The sequence below is a fragment of the Crocuta crocuta genome, unplaced genomic scaffold (assembly GCF_008692635.1).
Source record: "Crocuta crocuta isolate KB4526 unplaced genomic scaffold, BGI_CrCroc_1.0 scaffold150, whole genome shotgun sequence".
Taxonomy (NCBI): domain Eukaryota; kingdom Metazoa; phylum Chordata; class Mammalia; order Carnivora; family Hyaenidae; genus Crocuta; species Crocuta crocuta.
The window spans coordinates 758,250-775,113 of NW_027527439.1; the positions used below are offsets into that span (position 1 = coordinate 758,250).

A 16,864-nucleotide genomic window follows, 5' to 3' on the forward strand; every position below is an offset into this window, starting at 1 on the left:
TGTGGGGAGATATTTTGAAACTGTGTAAATATTCTTTTCCTCATCAAATTTCATTCAGTCATTTTATCATCTATTATATTTCTTACATATTCAAGTATTATGGACATAGTGGCATTAATGATTGTTTTTTTTAAATCAACAAAGTATTCATCAGTGATATAGTCACTGGACCTGAGACCCCAGACCCTCAGGTGGAGGTCTATGACTCCATTTTTAAGAGTGGGAAACTTAAGAAATTGTGGGAAGTGAAAAACACAGCATTAGCTGTGGCCGAAGACAGGCTCCAGGTCTGACCATCATCTCTCAAGACTGACTCGGGACAGAGAGCACAGGTAGAGTCCTGGGAGAGCCATCCCTCCCTAACTGAAGGACAGAGGCCAGGCTTCCTGAGCTTGGAGGTAAGATGAGAAGGAGATGCAAGAGGAAGACCCAAAATGGAAGAACTGGCCAGTATCTTATATCATCATGAAAAGTGAAAGAACAGAAAAAGGGAAAGAGATGGAGAAGTTTCTGAGATAGTGAGTATGTGAACCAGACTAATGCCATCTTGAGAAATTTCACCATGATGACTGCTTTGTGACCTAAAGCCTCTTGAATACAGCCCCTCTCCTCATTCTACTATTTTGTCTAACCATACATGTGAGTACACCCTCCTGGCAAAGCTTCCTTGATCTGCTCAGGATATGAGTCCTCTTGGGTAGTCCCCCACCAGTATTCCCCAGCCTGTAGGGCCATAAAAGCAGGTCTGTTCGGAAGTGAGATTGTGGAGATCGACTTATCTTATGATAGCTCAAGACAAGCTTCTGTCCATATGTCCCTTAATGAACAATTTCTCATCAAGCTGGACCTTTTGGCCTCTTTCTTCAGTCTCTTGGCTTCTTCAGCCTTTGAGGCAGTTTTGCACATACCTCCTTTCCAGGGAACAATAGGATGAAGTAAGCAGGGCGCTGTGTCTAGAGACAGGGAGTGCAGAGTGCAGAGGAAGGTGAGGCTGTCTGCTGAAGGGTTGGGTTGAGTGAGTCCATTGATGAGGGGCAAGTCAAGAAGCTGAGATCAAATTCACAGACACAGAAATTAGAACAAAACAAGTGTTGCCACAACTTCAGGGCGGAGGGGGGAGGGATGTGGGTGGTATGGGAGTTATTATTTCATCAGTGAAGTGTGAGTTAGGGAAGATGAGAAGTTCTGGAACTGGATGATAGTAATGTTTCCGCCACAATAAGAATGCCTAATGACACTAAACCCTATCCTTAATGACTAAAACGGTCAGTTTTATGTGTTGTACATTTTACCACAATTTTTTTTAAAAAAGATGCCTAAGAGTGTTTCAGAAGAATTTTTAAAGAGAGGCAGAAAATAGTGAAGAGCAATTTATGTGTCACCATCAAGGGCCAATATGGGGATGACACCAGGGCCGTCCTGTGCTAGGGGAAGCCTTCTAGAACCAGTGGCTCCCCAAACACCCATCAAGGCTGCCCCCCATCAGGCCTTCTTCAGCTTCCTGGCCCCACACAGCCACCTGCCCATAATGCCCAGCAGCTTCCCACAGAGCCACAGGGTGCCCAGGGTGACCACCAGCAGGAACAAAACCACATCCAACAGGTATTGCTCGTGCCACGGCTGCTGCAGGGCATGGGGCTTGAGGTGGGCCGCACCCCCTGTCTGGAGGATGTGGTCAATCCAACCCACCAGCCTCTGGGCAGGGGGCAGGGGGTGGGAGCTCCTGATGATGCTGGCGGCCACCACTGCTGACTTGTACCTGTTGGCAGACACAGAAGAGGAGAGTTACTGCTGTGGCCTCAGACGTCTTAGAGACCTTGTATCACACACACACGCTTTCCTCCACATGCACAGAAGACTCAGTTTCTAGCAAAAGTTGTTGGCCTGGCCTTGCCACAGTCTAGCTGGTCCCACCGAAAAGTTCATACTGGTGCCTCCATGCAAAGACCATGCTCTATGCTCCATACCTCTTGTCTTCTATGACTTGCTTCATCTTCACAGCCAATGTCTCTCCCTTTATCTGCTTTAACTGGATAGAGACACCAAACTTTTTGGCTACTACTCGGTTCAGGTTTTCTGGCTGGTCTCCGAAGAGGGGAATCCCCACCATGGGCACACCATGTTGGATGGCCTCCATTATGCTATTCATTCCACCATGGGTGACAAAAAGACGGATGCGTGGGTGAGCTGTTTCAAATAAGAAAAAGCACAATATTTCAGAATGAATATTTTCAGAATGAAAAGCTTCAGAAAACCAGTGCAAGCAGTAATGGCACAAGAATACACCAAGAGAATTTCAAAGTGTGCTGGAGCCACTATAAAGATATTTTGCTTGTGATGTATCTATGTGCATGTACTAACATACAACCCTTGCCCTTGTATAGAATTTCTTTACCCTGGACAGAAGCCAGCTAAGACTCAGAACCCAGGGAACTCTCTAGACAATAATGCTAAGCAAGACATATAGCCCTGTCCATCCATCCACTCATTCACTGTCATCCATCCATCAATACATACATACATATACATACATACATACATACATGCATACATCTTTCTGTCATCTCAATGCCTTCCTTTCTTTTCTTATCTGTTGTTTCATTGTGTCTCTGTCTCTCTCTTGGTCTTGAGCACTCTTTTCTCACCTTCAACTTATTTCCCTCTTCTCTGAATTCTGACACATTCATTGACATCATCATCTATTTGGCAATCATAAAATTGCATTTTCTCCTCAAATACATGAGTAGCCCCTTGAAACCAGAGACAAGACTCTACGCTTGAGTATCTCCATCTCCAGCATTTCTAGCCCACCTTATTTAGAGCTAACTAAGATAACTGTTGAAAAGAAAAGAAAAGTTCCCCTCAGCCTGTGTCACCTAACTGCGATGTGCATCAGAATTTCCTATCTTTTCTATGAAAAGAGCTTCATGTGCCCTGCTTCAGACTTAAATAATTTTCAGAAGCTGAGGTGGGGATCCGTTTCTTCAATTTTCCAGGGTATTTTGAGTCATTACCTAGGTCACGAGTCTCTGATTCAGTCAGTGGCTATGGAAGTAAAGGGTTTGAAAGAAACACCACAGGGCAGAGAAAACCTACAGGGGTGGGGGTGAGGGAACTCTCTGGTACCAGAACAAAATAGACCAAATAACTTGCTATGAGGTGTTCATTTTGCCACATTCTAAAGATATTATTTGTATTAAAGTTGTGAAAGTATGAGTTTCTCACACCTTAATAGCTAAGAAAGATGTGGGGGAGGGTGGAATGATATATGTAAGTTCATGTAGATGAACAGGTATTCATGAAGCCATTAAATACTGTGGCAACATCCTCTGGTATGTGCTGTCTAGAATCTATAGGTCGTTTTGGATTGTATTTGGGTGGCCCTGTGTAAAACCTAATGCAGTAGGACGAGATATCTTTGATATCTACCAGTGTCTCACCTGGGATAGAAAGAATAAAGGAGAGATGGCTATTTGGGAACCTTATCTCATTGGAAGAAGGGCTTGATTCTCTAAGAACTCCAGATGGCTATTCCATTCCTGCCTCCTGGAGACTTACTTTTAGGTGTTAGCAGCTCCTTCTAGTGCAAATGGGATAGCTCAACTAGAGGTCAGAGACTGATGAGCTCTAAAAATATGTAAATGAGAAGGGTGAAGCAGATCTGGGCAGTCCTTACCCAGGAGGTCATTCTGAGGAAGCCAGTCCACGAGTTTCACATTTGCTGCCAAATTGATGTCTTTGGGCCAGTGAGATGGCTTATACTTCCATATGACTCCTTGAGAAAGATGAGCAAAGGCACTGTTCATCTCCCTGAGGAGGTCCTGGGTTTGAAAGGTGCTCACCATGGAGCCCAGGCCCACAAGGACAAAACCAGAGTCTCCAAACTTGGCAATGAAATTCTCAAATTCCTGGAGAGAGGTAAGAAAAGAGAAGGAAGTGGACATAGTTGTTAATGAAAACATAGAAAGTCATGAAATGAAAGCCATTTACTTCCTGAACACACCTTCCTGTCATTCCTAGATCTCATAGTCCCTGGGACAGCTCAGTACCCTCTGCATGATGCTCATACCCATTGTATGGGAATATCTTTCTTCTTTAACATCTTGATGTTAGTGTCAGCGCCATGCTAGACCCGCTGCTCATCATAAGTCAATGGAGACATGGTCACTTGAGAATTTCCCAAGGCCACCAGAAAATGGTAGTGTAAGGAAAAATACTAGTGGGGTGTCAGGGTCTAGCAGAGGGAGGTGTAACATGTGAGGCTAGATTGCAGAAACAGAAGAAGGCATCTAGCACAAAGAAGAAGTGGAAGAAATGGAGGAAGGCTCTTGACCACTGGCTCAATGCACCATGTAGAGTGCTTCACTCTGATATTTTGTGATATTCTTATTAACTGATCTTTGTAAATAATCTCTTACCTCAGTAGCTCAACCACATGACTGCAAATTATATCCACATAAGAAGACTTTTAAAAAGTGATGATGCCCAGGCCTAACCCAAACTGGTCAGCTTACTCTTTAAAGTCCTCAGGAAATTCTTAAGGAAGGTTGTGACTTAATGTTATAATCTTGGTTTTAACAGTTTTGTCAGCTCTTGCTTCGAGTGTTTCTTCAGACCCCGACTCTGGACTTCTGTAGCCCCGCTACCCCAGCTTCTAGACCCCCCTCCCTGGATTGACTCCATCCAGCATAACACTGGATGATTTACCTTATCTCAAAAGGACCACTTTGACAACACTTTGTCATTCTTTTTAATTACAAAAGCCACATAAATCCATTATCTAAAAACTAGAAAATATAGAGAAACATTTTTGGAAAAAGGCTCTGTTATCTCACAGCTATTGCAGCTCTTACTCTCATTATGCTCTTGCTTAACAACTCCCTCCCCTTGCCCTATAACCAAGGCCTCACCTACTCTCCTATCAAGTAAAGTCTCCCATAATCTGGCCTGGCTGTATTTACACAATTGAATCTTCTGATCCAGTCTAGCTAGTGTCACCAAGGGAACCCAGAGTCATGCCTGTTTTATTTTTACTTTAATACTTTGAACTACTTGTTTTTTCCCCCTGGAACACCTTCCTCTCTAGCTCCATCCCTTAAAAACCCCACCAACAACTCAAAGCCCATCAACCCATGGATCATTCCCAAACTCTCCCTGTTCACTCAGTGCAAGGTCAGAAGAGGAAGTATAGACACTTGGGTACCTGGAAGACCTAGGTCAAATCAGGGCTCTCCCAGTTCTACAATGATGGGTACTGAGAAAGTCACTTATACACCACTTGAGTCTCTTGTCTCTTCATTTATAAAATAGAGATCATCATATTTCCCTCCAGGTGGCATTATACAAGATAAATTCCATAAAGTATCAACCCAGTGCTGATAGACAACAATAGCCAACTCAGTTTCCCTCCATTTAAAATCTTCTATTGTAGTAGTTCTGAGTTTATACATACAAACTGGGCAGCTTTCACAATTTAAGATCCCAGGCTTAACCCCAGATCAGTCAATTCAGAAGAAAGTCTGGGGATGCTGGAAATGATGCCTGCAGTTCTCACTGTCAGTTCCACACAGTCCCACCCACACAGTCCCACCATTCTGTTTCATAGTGTTGCGTGTTTCACTGTGAGTAACTCAACTCTTTAACAATTCTCCCTGGATTCAATGGATTCTTGCCACCTAGCTACTATACATATGATCAATGCACATAAAAATATCAAATTATTAAAAGACTTTCCTAGGGCAATTGGCTGGCTCAGTCAGAACATGCTACTCTTGGCCTTGGAGTCTGAGTTCAAGCCTAATGCTGTGTGTACAGATTACTAAAAACAACATAACATAATATAACACAGCATAAAATAAAGAGCTTATCCTACCAAAGCCAGGACTAAAGAGGACCCTGGGTGTACTATTTAAGGAGGCTCTCAATCTCAGGGCTGTGCAAGTCGTAACACTATCATTGTATGGCCCTCAAAACTAGTACTCCTTTAAAAAGCATGTCATAGGTGCCTCACTTGCCTCACCCTACTTCGTTCCCAGGATTCCACTGGCAAGGTAGTCACTAACACTGCACTAGAGAACTCTGCATGAAGCCCATATAGAGAGCTACACTTTCACTTACTTGTGGTACTGGTTCAACAGGTCTGGCCATTAAGCCTCCAACATACACAGTGTTGGGAAGCAACGGCCTAGCAAATTCAAGGGCAAAGTCACAGTTAACAAACCACAGCTCTGCTTTCTCCAGAAGATGAGACAAAACCAGCCTAGAGCCTTCTGGAAAATGTTGCTTGATGGTGTTTTCATATGTAGACTGGACTTGCCTCTGCTTCATGGTAAAATCAAAGAACATCAGAACATTTTTCACTCTGCCCCAGAAGTCCATGTGGTCGGTTAGCAAAGAATTAAATACTGGCACATAAGACAGAGGGCTTGGTAGTCCAAAATCTATAGCGCCAAACAAGGAAGAGAGAATGGCCACAAATGGTTTTCCAAGATTTTCAGCAATGATGAAAGGACAGTAGTCAAAATTTTCAACTATCACTAGGTCAAAGTTCTCTTTCTTTAAGGAATCCATGATATCACTTCTCCTTAGAAAATGGCTGCATTGAAGAGCCAGGACCTCCATAAGTTTTAAAAAGTTTCCAAATGTGTTTCTGTAGGAAAGAAAACAAATGGTAAATATTCATTGGATGCATTCATCTCACAACACATAAAAGAATCTTGGGCTACAAAGAGAATATCTCAGGTAAGCAAGACCACACCTAGCAGAGCCCACCTATTCTACCACTGTCCATTAGTACCATCATCACAGGCACTCTGAGCAGATGTTCTGCTCTTGAGAGTGTTCCCTTCCTCCCCTCCTCTTCTCTCCCTCATCCAAATCCAAGTAGTCTATATGCCAGTTTATTAAGAAAACTGTTATCTGAGTTTATGTCTTGAAACCCATAGGCACAACTAAATTGTGTTAACTCAAAAGAAATCACCACTGATGGACCTTCTGCTCTTGGAACCTTCTCTGACCACAGCACATCTCACAGATCTCTTCTTCTTTGATAAATTCTGTAATGTCCTCATTAACTTTCTTTCACATACAGACATTTTATGAGTGATATTCTTATTTACTCAGCCAAATCATGGCCATAACTTGATGACATTTCAATATATATTAACGATATAGGCTATTTTTAAAAATCACTGTATATTCTGAATGTGACAGATCACTTCACCCAAGGGACTATGTTATAATATTAGAACTCAAAACTCAGCTAAAATGGCAATTATACCTTTTTATGACTACTGGTTAAGCAATGAAATAAGAGGAGAGGAGAGAAGAGGACAAGGAAGGAGAGGAGAGGGGAGTCGATGGAAGGGGAGGGGAGGAAAGGAAAAGTAAGCCCTGGTAAATATAAAGATATTATTAGCTTTTCTACTTCAGTATAAATTGAGGTGTCCAGAGAATATAATGACAAAGAATACTAACATGTAATTCAGACTTTGCACATGGGAATATTCCATGGGCCTATCTCCTTGCAATGTTTTCTGATAACTGCCTATGTGGAATATGAGTGTTTCCTTCCAGTTTGTACAATCTATGGAGAAATAATAAGGATGTCCATCTGTACTTTAAGATATCAGAGTTAACTGGTGCAAGAGTTCAAGACATCAGGGGCCTGCCGACTGCATGGAGGACCAAGAGAATCAATACCCAGGCACCCCTGTAATTGTACTGTACCATTGCAACCCCAGATAGTGAAGACCCATAGGCAGGGAACTTACTAGAAATATACAGATTTCTCCTGATATTTAGGATCAACCTCAAGTTATTTAATGAAACTAATTGGCTAAAAGCATCTTTAGCTGTGAATTTTTGATTTCACATAGGACAGGAATGATTACCAAATATTGTAGATAATTTCAGTAGTGCTATAAAAATTCCTAGATATACTTCATTAATAATATTTAAAATTAAACTAGCAAGATATCCAAATCCCAGCTCACTACCTGGGTGACACTTGGCAAATTACTTAGCCAGCCTGGGCCTCAATTACTTGGCCTGTAAAATGAAGACATAATGGGTCTGTGGCAAGATGGAGAAGTAGGGAGTTCTGTACTTCCCACCTGCATCTTGCAAACAAAGGCCTGAAGCCAAAAGACTCTGAACCATAAGAGTCTGGGAGGAAAAGAGACGGAGTCCACTAAAAAGACAGCCTCATAGGTGTATGAGTGAGAATTGGGGAAGACAGAAACAGGCTCGGACATGGAGGAATGGAGGGGAGGGAAACTCCTCTGCAGAGAGACAAAAAGAAGAAGAGCGGCTGGGGAATCTTAGAACAGTCCCTGGAAGGAGAGGGTAAAAAAAGCGTGGCCCAGGACAGAGAGGGATCATATCATCCCATCTCTAGCTGCAAGGCTTTCGGAGAGAGATCTTGTCTCTAGCTGTGGAGCTTTCTTTGGGGCGGTGCCGGCGGATTTCAGTCGCAGTCAGATTCAAGAGGAGCTGGTCCCCTACTGGATCCCCCAGTAGGAAGTGCCCAGGCTTCCAGGATTATATTTCAGCTGGTATTATTAATGCAAATGCGGTAAAATCTGGAAATGAGGCTGGGCACAGGACATAAAACATGGCTCACCTTGGCTGTGCCTGCAACACAATGAGATCGGACCCAAAAGAGTGTTTTGTAATTCCTGGTATGAGAGGGAACTGGGGGGGTCGCCATTTTTCTCCCCACAACCACCAACGCGGGCCCAAAGGATGCATAGTGGAAGCAAGACCCACCAACACCAAACCACACCCATGTGCGCTGCGTAGCTGTTTGGTTACCAGAGCCTGGATAGATAAACAGCCCCTCACCCAAGATTAACACTGATGCATTGCCATGATTGACTCTAGATCAATTCTTACTATTCAGATATATTCTCCCTTAGCTCGTCCTTACCTCACCCCTCCTCTGGACCGGGTATTCTGGTTATAGGTTTGTTTAAAACAGGCATGTATAATCTATTTGCTTGATGAATGTTCTATCTCCATCGTTACCTTCCTTTATCTCTATCAGAAACAATCAGATTATATAGTTTCTCTGGGTAATATTATCTTCGTTTTTTTTCCCTTTCAGTTTGTTGTTTGTTTGTTTTATTTGTGCGATTGTGTCCTTTTGTTCCCTGTTTGTCTGCCTGTTTTCCTTTCCAGGGTTACCTCAAGAAATAAGCCAAAGTACACATGATTGAGAGTCCCAAATATCACTACGAATAAGAAAATAAAATAACCAAAGTCTCAACAAGAGAGACCAAGAGATACCATTATAAGAACACTTCCTGAATGGACAGGCACTGGACAGTCAATGAGCCTCCTATAATATAGCAGTACTCTCAGGGGCAGAGCACATAACAAGCCTTTAAAACTTACAAGAGCCAGAGCTAGCCAAAATGACAAAATGGAAGAACTCTCCTCTAAAGAAATTTCAGGAAGAAATGACAGCTAAAGAACTGGTCAAAACAGGTATAAGCAACATTACTGAACAAGAATTTAGAACAACAGTCATAAAATTAATCACTGGGCTTGAAAAAGGCATGGAAGACTTCAGAGAAACTATTGCTACAAAGACTATGGACTTTAATAGTTGTAGATAATTAAAAAATGCTATAAATGAGGTGCATAATAAGACAGGGGCGGCCACTGCATGGATTGAAGAGGAAGAGAGAAGGACAGGTGAATTAGAAGAGACAATTACAGAAACAGAGGAAGCCAAGAAAAAAAGAGATAAATTCATCCAGGAGCACGAGAGGAGAATCCGAGAACAGTTACAATCACGTGACACAATATCTGTATCACAGAAATTCCAGACGAAGGAAAGAGAAAGGCGCTGAATGGGTACTTAAACAAATTATAGCTGAGGACTTCCCCAATCTGGGGAAGGAAACAGACATTGAAATCCAAGACACACAGAGAACTCCCCTCAGATGTAACTTGAACTCCCTCTCTCTCTGACTCTCCCCTGCTCATGCTGTCTCTCTCCTAGAAATAAATAAAACATTAAAAAAAAAGTTAAAAAAAAAAGAAATTATCAGGTAATACTATGAAAAATTATATGCCAAAAAACTAGACAACCTAGAAGAAAAGGGACAAATTCCTAAACACACACACACTACCAAAATTCACACAGGAAGAGATAGAAAATCTGAACAGACCCACAACAAGTGAAGAAATGGAATCAGTTATCAAAAATCTCCCAACAAATAAGAGCCGTGGGCCAGAAGGCTTCCCTGGGGAATTCTACCAGACATTTAAATTAGAGTTAATACCCATTCTTCTCAAGCTATTCTAAAAAATAGAAACCGATGGAGGAACAAGGGGGAGAAGAAGGGCGGAAATGGTGGGGGAAAGGGAGAGAGGCAAACCATGAGAGACTCTTGAATGCTGACAAAAACTGAGGACTGATGNTCTTAATAAAAAAAAACCCTCGAGAAAGTCGGGATAGAAGGACTTACTTAAACATCATAAAAGCCATTTATGAAAAGCCCCCAGCTAATATCATCCTCAATGGGGAAAAACTGAGAGCTTCACCCTGAGATCAGGAACACGACAGGGATGTCTACTCTCACCACTGTTGTTTAACATAGTGCTGGAAGTCCTAGCATTAGCAATCACACAACAGAAGGAAATAAAAGGCATAAGAATTGGCAACGATGAAGTCAAACTTTCACTTTTCGCAGATGACATGATACTCTACATGGAAAATCTGACAGGCTCCACCAGAAGCCTACTAGAACTGATCCATGAATTCAGTAAAATTGCAGGGTACAAAATCAACGTACAGAAATCAGCTGCATTTTTATACACCAATAATGAAGCAACAGAAAGAGAAACTGATCCCATTCACAATTGCACACACACAAAAAAACACATAAAATACCTAGAAATAAACCTAACCCAAAATATAAGAGATATGTATGATGAAAACTATAGAAAACGTATGAAGGAAATTGAAGAAGACACAAAGAAATGGAAAAACATTCCATGCTCAAGGATTAGAAGAATAAATGTTGTTAAAATATCATTACTACCCAAAACAGTCTACACATTCAATGCAATCCCAATCAAAATTGCACCAGCATTCTTCTCAAAGCTAGAACAAACAATCCTATAATTTGTATGGAACCACAAAAGACCCCGAATAGCCAAAGTAATATTGAAGAAGATAACCAAAACGGGAGTCATCACAATCCCAGACTTTAGTCTCTACTACAAAGCTGTCATCATCAAGACAGTATGGTATTGGCACAAAAACAGACACAGACACCAAAGGAATAGAATAGAGAACTCAGAATTGGACCCACAAATGTATGGCCAACTAATCTTTGACAAAGCAGGAAAGAGTAACCAGTGGAAAAAAGACAGCCTTTTTAACAGATGGTGCTGGGAGAACTGGACAGCAACATGCAAATGAATGAAACTGGACTAGTTTCTTACACCACACACACACACACACACACACACACACACACCAAACAACCTCAAAATGGATGAAGGACCTGTACGTGAGACTGAAGCCATGAAAACCCTAGAGGAGAAAGCCGGAAACAACCTCCTTGACCTCAACCACAGCAATTTCTTACTCAACACTCAAAAGAATTAGAAGTAAAAATGAACTATTGGGACCTCATCAAGATAAAAAGCTTCTGCACCATAACGGAAACCATCCATAAAACTAACAGGCAACTGACGGAATGGGAAAAGATAGTTGCAAATGACATATCAGATAAAGGGCTAGTATCCAAAATCTATAAGGAACTCACCAAACTCCACACCCTAAAAACAATCCCCCCAGTGAAGAATGGGCAGAACACATGAACAGATACTTCTCCAAAGAAGACATCCAGATGGCCAACAGACACATGAAACGATGCTCAGCGTCCCTCATCATCATGGAAATACAAATCAAAACCACACTGACATACCACCTCACACTGGTCAGAGTGGTAAAATGAACAAATAAGGGGACTCTAGATGCTGGCGAGGATGTGGAGAAACGGGCACCCTCCTACACTGTAGGTGGGAATGCAAACTCGTGCAGCCCCTCTGGAAAACAGTGTGGAGGTTTCTCAAAAAATTAAAAATAGAACTCCCCTATGCTAGCAACAGTGCTGCTAGGAATTTACCCATGGGATACAGGAGTGCTGATGCAGAGGGGCACATGTACCCCAATGTTCATAGCAGCACTTTCAACAATAGCCAAATCATGGAGAGAGCCTAAGTGTCCATCAACTGAAGAGTACATCAAAAGGATGTGGTTTATCTATGCAATGGAATAATCACGGCAATGAGAAAGAATGAAGCCTGTCCATTTGTAGCAATGTGGATGGAACTCGAGGGTGTTATGCTAAGTGAAATAAGTCAGGCAGAGAAAGACAGATAGCATATGTTTTCACTCATATGTGAAACATGAGAAACTTAACAAAGCACCATGGGAAGGAGAAGGGTAAAAATATAGATAAGGAGAAGGAGAGAGGCAAACATAAGAGACTCTTAAGTACTGAGAACAAACTGAGGGTTGAGGGGGGTGTGGGAGAGGGGAAAAGAGGTGATGAGCATGAAGGAAAGCACTTGTTGGGATGAGCACTGCGTGTTATATGGAAACCAACTTGACAATAAACAATAAATAAATACATAAATACATAATAAAATAAAGCTAGAAAATAGAAAAAAAATGTTTAAGAATGTATGGTTACTTATGCCTGTATCCAAAAATATTAAATGAAGGGGAAGAGACAAAGCCTATACTTAATATAACTAAAAGTGCAAGTTAATATAGACAAAGTGTCAAATGAATAGTTTAAATCAGCTCTAGACAGGAGGGACTGTGGTCTCCCAGTTTGAATGAGAAAAAAGGCTTTATGAGAAAAGTCAAATGTAAACAAGACTAAGACTGGTAAATAGAACTTTCAGGTAGAAAGAAGGCAAGATCACTATAATTATTTAAGGTAGGAATGGATGTTTGTCTTTCCATATTAATGTCTAAGTTTAAGTGGTTATGTGCTCCTTTCCATTCAGATGAAGCAAAGAACTCATGTCTTATTTTGCATGAGGCTGATTGCTTTTTTAAAAGGACCCTGCATGGCCAAAAAAAAAAGGGGGGGGTGCTTTACATGGCTGATGTTCAACCACCACAACACCAGTGTTCATAATCCTCCCTCCAATACTAGAATATGTGTGAAGAAAAGAAGAAAAAGTAAGTGGCTCTCATTTCCCTATCAACAGTGAGAGGTTGAGGTACCTGTGCTTTTGTGTTGGGGAGCTTATAAACAAAGATTGTAAGAGAGGTGTTGAAAGGAAGTCCCAGAAGACACAACCTCTACTTGCTACAGAAATCCATTCATGGAAGAGGCACAGAGAGGGCAAAGAAAAATCTCCAGTGACTGCACTGGATGACTTGGCGTGAATACTTGTTTCTCCATCCATCCACTAATCATCAAGCCCTTCATCCATCCACCCATCCGTCCATCCCTGTCTTCTGTCTAGATCCAAGCATCTATGCATCTATCTATTCATTTGTATTGCTAAAATAGTGACTCCTTGGTTCAAAAAAATAACAATTACCTGTCAACCAAAGCTTCTTCAAGAAAAAATTCTATATTATTCTTCAATTCTTTGTTATAATCTTCAGGTGGGAGCCAAGGGATAACTTGGTATGATGTTTCCTTCCCTTTAAAATCTAGAAAAACATCCATGGGTTAAAAATGTTAAATATGCCACAAAACATTGATTAACATTAGTATGAAAATGACATCACTTATTTGCTCAAATAATTTTCTATTTATAGAATGTTTGCCTTTTGAACTATATTTGTATGGTTTAGTTGTGTTCTCTTTCATTCAAACTTATAAAATGATTGACATGTATAGAGAACCTTACCATGATTGAGGAATGCTGTTCAATTTAAAGTTATAAGAGCTTCCATAAGGTATAGCTATTTGTCTTTTTTACAGGTGAGAAATCAAAGTAAAGTGAACTTAAGACAATTTGTCAAGGTTGCACACATAGGAAGTGACAGACTTTGTATTTAAATACAGGTGTGTTTGATTCCAGAGCCTCTACTCCTCCTTTTTTAGAAAAACTCATTTTCATTATTTAGAGTGATAAATCCAAATAGTTTTTTGATTCACGAAAAAGTACAAAAAAACTTCTATAAATATTAACCACTCTACCTCTACTTACCAACATGGCTTCATCCATATGCCCACGTGTAATAAAAAGTCTGAGTCCATTTTTCATGTTTGACTGCTGACAGTTTTCAAGCCCTATCTCCCATGCCCTCTTCTATGATCCTTCAACTGGGCAAACTAGTAAGACAGTCAGCATGCTTCCTCCCTTGGCCCTGTGGGATTTCAAACCATGCAAGGAGGGCCAGTGAGGGGGAATCCACAACGCATCCCAACTCTCTACTCACAATAAAAACTCAAACTACTCCTCCCTCCAGCCTCTGGAAAGACATTTTTCAGATTTGCTTAGGAGCCTGTCCTACTCTTCCAAAAAAAACATTCCTTACTATTTGAGTAATAAAAATTTCACAGTCTTATGCATGTGAGCTTTCATCAGTCACAACATTCAATCAGATTGTGTGTAAACCAGGGATAGATTAATGTATAGTCCTGCACACTAAAACTACCAAGCCCAAACTTAGTGAAATTAATGCTATCCAAGTATGCACTAGAAAATACAATAACACCTTGGTTTGCAAGCATAATTCATCCTGGAAACATGCTTGTAATCCAAAGCACTTAGATATCAAAGTAAATGTCAAGAACCATTGGCTCAGTTGTGATCATGTGATTTTCTGCATCGGGTAATACTCATTGCAAGACACTGCTTGTTTATCAAGCCAAATTTTATTAGAAATGTTTATTCGGGGGCGCCTGAGTGGCTTAGTCGGTTAAGCGTCCGACTTTCGCTTAGGTCATGATCTCGCGGTTAGTGGGTTCGAGCCCCGCATCGGGCTCTGTGCTGACTGCCAGCTCAGAGCCTGGAGCCTGTTTCAGTCTGTGACTCCCTCTCTCTCTGACCCTCCCCTGCTCACGCTCTCTCTCTCTCTCTCTCCCCTAGAAATAAATAAAACATTAAAAAAAAAAGAATTAAAAAAAAAGAAATGTTTATTCGTCTTGTGAAATGCTCACAGAACAAGGTACTCACAATCCAAGGTTTTACTGTATTTTGCAATCATACTTTTGGCTAATATGTTTTGTTCATACCTATGTCAACAGGCTCTCAACGTCAGTTTGCCTTCACCTTGGAAGGGATACAGTACACCTTTAACTGGTTGTCCATGGGGTATTTCAGCAATCCGACCGTTGGCCACAATCTTTATTGGCAAGATTTTAACCAGATCCAACTTTCCCCAGGAGCACAGGTAGGGCATTATATTGACAATGTCCGGCCCTGAAGAGATTCATTTGACATATTCATCAGGACAGAGAAACATCCTCAAAGAGCTCAGATGAAAGGATATGCCATTGCCCCACACAGAGCTCAAGGCCTATGACTTCAGCTAAATTCATGGGAATTATTTTTGATAGGCTGAGGCTTCTGTATGTATGAAACAATAACTGATAATTCACGACAGCACAATATCTTGACAAGTCCAACATCTCTTAAGCCTTTGTGCAATCTGGAGACAATAGGTTTCTGATTATACATTTTCCTTAAATAAATTAGTGCTTATTTTTGAAAATCAACCCATTTTGAGTAAGGCTCAGATTCAAAAAGATCTAGAGTCTGTCCAAATTGCAATGCAATAGGCACTGCCATTAGTGCTGCTGACATTTGCCTTCATTATAAAGGTTCTTCTTCCCATTCTTCCCGGAGTTATCTAGATCACCTGTGATAGCAATATTAGTCTTCACTTGCTGCTGTAATAAATTACTATAAACTTAGTTTATAGTCAACTATAAACTTAGTTGCTTAAAACAAAACATATGTACTATCTTATAGTTCTGGAGATCAGAAGTCCTAAATGGGTGTCATTAGGACAAAAGTATGGTATGGGCAGTCCAGCAATCTTTTGGGAGACTCTAAAGGACGATCCATTTTCTGGTCTTTTCCTTCATTCCTTGGCTCATGGCCTCCTTTCAACTGGCAATGGCATCATCCATCATCTGCCTTTTCCTTCCATCATCACATTTCCTACTCTTACTCTCTTCTCGTCTTGTCTTTTTTTTAGAAGGACTCTTATAATTATATAGGGCCCAAATAGATAATGCAAGATATTCTCCCCATCTCAAAATTTTTATATCAATCACATCTGAAAAGTCCCCTTGCCATATAAGGTAGCAAATTCACTGGTTCAGAAGAGCAGAGCATATCTTTGGGTGGGGGCATCATCTTCTACCACCATGGTCTACTCTCTGGGCCTCAAAGTCTCATGTACATATCACATAAAAATTACATTCACCCCACCCCCAACATTCCAACAAGTTTCAATCCTTCACATCATCAATTCATAGTTCAAAATCTCATCTAAATATCATTAGCTCAAATGTCCCAACTTAAAATATCCACATAATTCAATCAAGTGTGGGTGGGACACTCTGGGTATGATTCATACAAAAGCAAAGTTTCTCCATCTGTGGACCTATGAAATTAGGAAACAAGTTTATCTGCTCCCAAGGAATTAAGATACCAGATGCAGACATTATCATTCAAAATGGAAGAAAATAGAAGGAAAATATGAATCTCTGTCCCTTAGAAATGATGGCAGAGAAGGACAGATACCATACGTTTGCCCGTATAGGAGGACTAGGAAGAACTTAACAAGGGACCGTGCGGGAGAAGAAGGGGAAAACTAGTTAAGGAGAGGGAGGGAGGCAAACCATGAGAGACT

The 16,864-nt window shown here is 41.0% G+C and overlaps 1 protein-coding gene across 2 annotated transcripts; it reads right to left on the bottom strand.

Annotated features, from left to right (window-relative positions):
* Positions 1-1,357: 1,357 nt before the first annotated feature.
* Positions 1,358-15,685, bottom strand: LOC144228374 (UDP-glucuronosyltransferase 3A1-like). 2 transcript variants are annotated; one of them, XM_077760196.1, is made up of 7 exons: positions 15,237-15,685; positions 14,206-14,365; positions 13,588-13,702; positions 6,118-6,649; positions 3,677-3,908; positions 1,968-2,187; positions 1,358-1,759 (listed from the first exon to the last, which is right to left on the bottom strand). In XM_077760196.1, exons 4-7 carry the CDS (start codon positions 6,619-6,621, stop codon positions 1,483-1,485), a joined length of 1,233 nt encoding a protein of 410 aa, XP_077616322.1. In that variant the 5' UTR covers positions 6,622-6,649; positions 13,588-13,702; positions 14,206-14,365; positions 15,237-15,685; the 3' UTR covers positions 1,358-1,482. The 2 variants fall into 2 exon arrangements, with proteins under 2 accessions (XP_077616322.1, XP_077616318.1); XM_077760192.1 differs by lacking the exon at positions 14,206-14,365.
* Between the last annotated feature and the right edge of the window lie 1,179 nt (positions 15,686-16,864).